This window comes from Lycium barbarum, chromosome 3 (assembly GCF_019175385.1).
Source record: "Lycium barbarum isolate Lr01 chromosome 3, ASM1917538v2, whole genome shotgun sequence".
Taxonomy (NCBI): domain Eukaryota; kingdom Viridiplantae; phylum Streptophyta; class Magnoliopsida; order Solanales; family Solanaceae; genus Lycium; species Lycium barbarum.
Genome location: NC_083339.1, coordinates 11,749,188 through 11,755,612, shown reverse-complemented (window position 1 = coordinate 11,755,612; position 6,425 = coordinate 11,749,188). Strand labels below are relative to the sequence as shown.

Below are 6,425 nucleotides of genomic sequence, written 5' to 3'. Positions count from 1 at the left end.
TATGAATAAAGAGAAAAGAGCGAAACAAAAAGAAGGCTGTATTCTATAAGTAGGATTCTTGCCTAGAACTTGCAAAGTCATCCTCAATTTCATTCTGCATCTAAAAGTGTCAAAATACAAATGACTAAAAGCCATTCAATATAAGTGGATTTTTGGTACCCAAGTATATGGCTGATCACAAAATATTTTTTCCATTTATTTTTTATAAAGTTTTAGTCATCGCTATTATTGGGAATACCCCACTTACATGGAAAATCTACTCCTCAAATCTTTTTCGAATAGTTTAATTTCTTATCATGTGGATATAGTAATTAGTCACTTCCAAGAGGAGCAAAACAGTTGACTCTTTCAAACACCTTTATAAGTTGATAGATAGATTTGACCAAATCAACGCTATGTCATTTTCCTCTCCCTTTTTTTTCCTTTTAATTTTTTTTTTTAAAGGTGGGGAGACCAATCAAAAATAAAGTTATATTAGAAAAACAAAGGTAGAAGAGATGCGGTCGTCTAACAAGCCGACAATAAAAAATAATCCTAGTATTTATTTTTATAAATATTAGTCAATATGCAGTCTGTAATCACGGTATAGTCAGTAGATAGATATAATGCACCTATTATACATTTATTATACACTTAATATACATCGATACAGCTACAAACTGTTATGGCTAGGCGGGCGAAATTTTTTTAGCCGACCTCCTAAAAATGTTAAGATCACAAAAGTGAATAGTGAAAGTTGTTATAAGATGAAAGCAAATCATAAATGTACTATTTTAGTCCTTATTATCAATAAAATGGAGGTACAGCTTATTTAGTCATTTTCATTACTGATATACCCAGTACTTTTCTCTACCAAAGGATGCTAAATATATGCAGAACTTTTTACAATTTTGAAATACTGCTATTATAAATCTTAGTAATACCTTTTTGGCCTCTTCAATAGGAGTGTCACATAAAACAAGAGGAAGTGAACAGTTAACGGCAGGAAAATTGCATTTTGGATATGTTTCCAACTTTCCATTAACTTATATACACTGGCGGAGAATCTTCATACAATTCACTGTATTTGACCAAGTTATAGCAGGTAAACCAACATTATTTTCCATGTCAGTGATTCCACCTTCTATGAACAGTTACATGTAGATTTAGAGGTGTCAAAATAAGCTGGTCCGGCCCAACTCAACCCTAAAGGGTCAAAGAATTAAATGGGCTAGGATCGACTGACCCTTTTAATTGAAGGGCCTGCAAAATGGTAGCCCAACTCAGCCCTAAGTGGGCCAGGGGCTAGGACAGGTCAGCCCTTTAAGTTTTTTCGTCTTTCGAAATAACATTTTCTAATTGATTTTTGGTACAATTTGAACATGAAACTTTTGCAATATGAAATAGAAGAAGCTTTTGCAATATCAAATAGAATCTTCTACCACCCATTCTTGAGCAAATCCACATCATAGAAGAAAAAATTCAAGAGAACAAATATAAATTATTATTTTTAATCACTAATTCAGATCACATTCAAAATAAAATAAACATAATATAAATTCTAAGACTAAAAAATATTACTCCACTTTCAAATTACTATATAGTAATAAGTACATTCTTTTTTCTCATTACTTTTTATTAAATATACTTATATTTTTTTTAAAATTAATTAATTTATTATTCTTTTCTGGCCTCAGCCCAACCCTTGAGGCCGGCGGGCCAAGAGATGCTGGGCTTTTGAGCCTCACTTCTATATGGGTCAAAAAAATCTTAGCCCAACACTACTTAAATAAAGGGTTGGATTGGGCCAGCCTCGTGGGCAAGCCCTTATTGACAGCTCTAGTTATCTTCTAGGTAACTTGGCAATATAACAATTCTTTTACACTATCGTGCATAGAAGTTAAACTCGTGAAAACAACTTACTGTAGGCATTTGATTTACAGCAAAATTCGGGGGTTCCAGGATAACAAAATTTTTACTTGCAGTCTATTATACATCATCTCATGAATCCTCAGTTCAATACTCATCTGACACAGTAAACAGAAAAAGAAAACTATACAGGTTGTCGAATATATTGGTACACTTACATGCTAGAAGTTCCTTAAAATTGGATGTTAGTAACTGGCAGGCCAAGAATGCTATTTCCGTCTCTTTAGATAGAACGATGCGAAGCTGAAGGTCTTGGGTAATTTGCTACACGAGGCGTCTCTCCGGAACTGCTTCTGCATGACTTGTTGAGCTCGCCACTTGATTGACTGCTAAGCCGATTTAATTGCCCATCCTTGTTAGTATCATTTTTCACGGTATCCTTTGACTCCTGAAGCTGCTCGAGAGCTGTTACTACCTCGTCCATCGATGGTCTCGACTTGGGGTCCACGGCTAGGCATTTAAGTGCAATGTTTGCTACCTTAAGGGCGCGAGTGAGTGAATATTGTCCTTCAAGACGGGGATCTAGAACACGGAAAACTCTGCGTTTGCTGGTCAAGTATGGTCTTGACCACTCAACAAGATTGTGTTCCCCTTGTGGTCGATTCTTGTCTATTGCTTTCTTACCAGACAGAATTTCCAAGAGAACGACTCCGAAGCCGTATACATCGCTCTTTGCAGTAAGATGACCTTCCAAATAAGAGAAACATATGGAGGTCAGAAACAAGATGTGCTATTTTATTGTGATGAGTAGTGATAGCAATAAACATGACAATTATACAGATTTTCATGTAACTATGAGAGTATGATATTTCGACGTAAAAGTATGCGGTTAGGCGAATACAACTATGGTCCATTAATTCAAAAATAAAATCTGCACATTATGCTCTCATCAGTTCAGATGACATTTACAGGTCAAGACGAGTTGAGGAGAATATATCACGTGAAATGTTAGGATCGAAATAATCAGGTGTCAGAAGCTAACAAAGCAAATCTCGAAAGAGGATAAATCAGATAACAAAAGAAAAATATACCAGAAGAGACACACTAATTTAATGTGGTTCGGACAATCGACCTACATCCACAGGCGGAGTGCACAAAAAAGGAGTTATACGAACAATCTTATTAGATGGAAAAGATGGAGTGGAACTGGTTTAGCATGGATGACAAACCTGTGGAAAGATACTCTGGAGCAGCATATCCGTAAGTTCCCATAACCCGTGTAGAGACATGGCTTTTGTCTCCGGTTGGGCCATCCCTCGCCAACCCAAAATCAGAAAGCTTGGCATTGTAGTTCTGTAGATGTAAAGCGTAAAATGAGTGCACTTACACCATGGTCAAAAAGAACGAAAGAGAGCTAAGTGAGTAGTGACCGTTCAACAAGAGATATACTTACTGAATCAAGCAGGATATTAGCAGTCTTGAAATCCCTGTAAATCACACTTGTTTCAGCATTATGAAGAAATGCAAGGCCCCTTGCAGCACCAACGGCAACTTTCATGCGGAGGCTCCAAGATAGCGCTTCAAAGTACGAACCTCCTGATTCAAGAAAACGTCATGTTATATAGAATCTAACAAACGTCAGATGAACCATAATAACCAAACGTTTTGTAAAATATTAGAGAGATTCAGAACTTACTCCTGAATAAATGATTCTCCATGCTACCCTTAGGCATGAACTCGTAGACTAGAAGCCTGTGATCATCCTCTAAGCAATAACCAATCAATCTTACAAGATTCGGATGCCGTAGTTGACCAAGATAATTTATCTCAGCCTGCAATTTTGTAAGTTCAAGAACAATAAGACACTGAGCTACCCTGTTTGCACAATTTATCTGTCAGTTAATTGGGATAACTACATTTTTGGATCGCTCAAAAGAAAAATAGCCAGCAAATGTATAGATTTTGTATATCAAGTATAAATATACATTAAGAAACATATAATATGCAAAAATATACATAATCAGTTTACAGATTTTGTATAGTTTGGCTTGTGCTTGTAATTATATTGGCCGACGGGCCAAAAATGAAAAAAGACAATGAAGCATGCAGATAAACAACATAGCAATAGTTCAAAACTACATTCACTCACTCGTACATAACAAGCTTGAGAAGCGGATAACAGATATTACCATGCAAAGTCAGTAATAAGACTTGTGATTTTCACAATGAAGATGCAGATAGCCGATGTAGTAATGGTTCAAAATCACATTCACTCGTAAATTACAAACTTCAGAAGAGGATGATGGACACTACAGGGAAAAAAAAAAATTAATTCTAAGATCATGTTGTAAATTGAAGTAGCAAAACTGCTCTCACCAGCCATTCGCGGTGCCCCTGTGCACCTTCTTGGTTCAACTTCTTCACAGCTATCACAATGCCAGCGCCGGGTTTTGACGCTAAAAGAGTTTGTTCATCGACCCACCCCTTGAAAACAGAACCAAAACCTCCTTCGCCTAGTACACTGTCAGGACGGAAGTTTCTAGTGGATGCTCGGAGTTCGTTGAAAGTAAATCTCCTCAAGTTGGACGACTGCAAGATCTCACCCTCACTCCTGGGAGTCGGGGGTACGGAGCCTGACGACATTTTGCTATTTGAATTACTAGTATCAGTACCATTTCCACTAACACTTTTAGAACCAACCCCTGAAAGAATCCATCTACATGTTTCAGTCAAATGACACTAAATACAACAAATGAATGCACATTCAACAGCCAATTATTACTACCATCACAACCCACAAATTTCGCTTTACATATACAAGAAAACCTTTACAACGTTTGCAAATGTTTTTTGGAGTTAACTAAAGACCATTGCTTACCGGGCGAAATCCAAACCCTACAGAAAATACTTAAATTAACTAAGAACTTCGTTGCTAATTTGTCGCTAAATTGCTCGTAGCTAACATAATATTTTGATAATCCGTCACAAATCCATTGCTAGATAGGATTAGCGACGAATTTGTTATTCAGCTACAGAATTTGTCCGTCGCTAATCCCTGTTTTTTAGTAGTGAAAATTAATCTGCTTCTCAAATTCCCCTCCTTGTCCTCTGCCATTACTTTTTATCATTTATTTATTTTTCTCTTCTGCTTGAAGCAAGCAAGTTCTTTAAATCATGCAGAGCCAGAATAAACCAAATTGAACTTCAGGAGCCATATGATGAAGCTAATTATAGTACAAGAGCATACAAGTAGCACAAAAAGGCTACAAACTGAAGAACAAAATAATAATGTCAAAACCATATAATAATTCAGTTTTTCTGGTCCCCCCCACCAACCCCAAGCACAGGAAATCACAGACTAGTACAGTATCAAACTTGTAAAAAGAAGATGGTTAAGTGAAATAAATACCTGTTGTACCAGTATAAATTATAGTCTCAGCCTTGATTTCATTGCTCAAACAAATCCCCATCACAGCAAAAAAAAACCTCAAAAAAAATTCCAACTTCACAAATAAAAACCAACTTCAAGAATCCATAGTAATATACATAAAAACCACTTGCTAGATCTAGTATGAACTCAAAAAATTCCCTCTTTTTAACTATCTCACCAAGAGCAAATTGCTTAGTTGCAAAGAAAAAAGTAGTAGAGTGAAAGCAAATGGAAATTACAAAATCTTTCTCTACTGAACTTGGTTTGTAGAAGTAATCATTTTTTTTAAAAAAAATTGTGGCTTTGAACCAAATTTGAAGTAAAGAAAGTTAGAGGTAAAAGGAGAGGAGAAAAGGGAATTTTATTTTTATTATATTATGATTACTTGATTGTTGATTGGTTTTCCTAGAAGAAGCCTTTCTTGGACATTTCAGCTAAAGCCATAGAAGGTTGACTTAGTCTTGTGTAGGACCAAGAAGCTCATCAAATTCAAACATATGGGAAAATTATCAGTAAAGTAAGCTTTATTAGTTGATCAGTATATTATTAAAGTATATTATAAGACAAGCCTGTTTAGTGTTGACAGCTGAAATTGAATTTTTCTTTATATAAACATAAACATTTGATAATCGGTATTTATTCACTCGACTAATTCAAGTTTGTATTGTAAGGGACCAATTGAGAGGGAGTGCACTTCCTACCGGAGATTTTTTATTTCCATGACTCGAACTTGAAATTTTTTATCTTATTTAGGATGATGAAATCTCATCCATCTTACCACACGTTACAAACGGATCTACAGTGTAGGCAGGGTGGATCCACATGATGACGTGTGGTTCACGGAAATCAGTAGCTTTTATCTATATTATATATATTTAGTAAAATTTTACTAAATATTTATAAATATTAGACTGAATTTCAGTTTATTATTGTATATTAACTTGCAATCGTTATAAGAACCTTTAAACTTCTAATTCTGAATCCGCCTCTGAGTGTAGACAGTAAGAAGCAAATTCAGTAGATCCAATGCTTTGGTTCAAATTTTATAGTTACCTTAACATTTTCAAATTATTTATTTAGTAGGCATTTGGCCATAGATTCCAAATATTTTTCGCTTTATTGGTATTCATGAAGTTGGGGTTGAGGA

The 6,425-nt window shown here is 35.4% G+C and overlaps 1 protein-coding gene across 1 annotated transcript; it reads right to left on the bottom strand.

The window, feature by feature from the left end:
• Positions 1-1,935: 1,935 nt before the first annotated feature.
• LOC132630361 (receptor-like cytoplasmic kinase 176) lies at positions 1,936-5,794 on the bottom strand. Its single transcript, XM_060345943.1, has 6 exons — positions 5,258-5,794; positions 4,225-4,550; positions 3,545-3,680; positions 3,302-3,444; positions 3,078-3,201; positions 1,936-2,595 (listed from the first exon to the last, which is right to left on the bottom strand). The coding sequence occupies exons 1-6, from the start codon at positions 5,316-5,318 to the stop codon at positions 2,132-2,134; spliced, it is 1,254 nt and encodes a 417-aa protein (XP_060201926.1). The 5' UTR covers positions 5,319-5,794; the 3' UTR covers positions 1,936-2,131.
• Between the last annotated feature and the right edge of the window lie 631 nt (positions 5,795-6,425).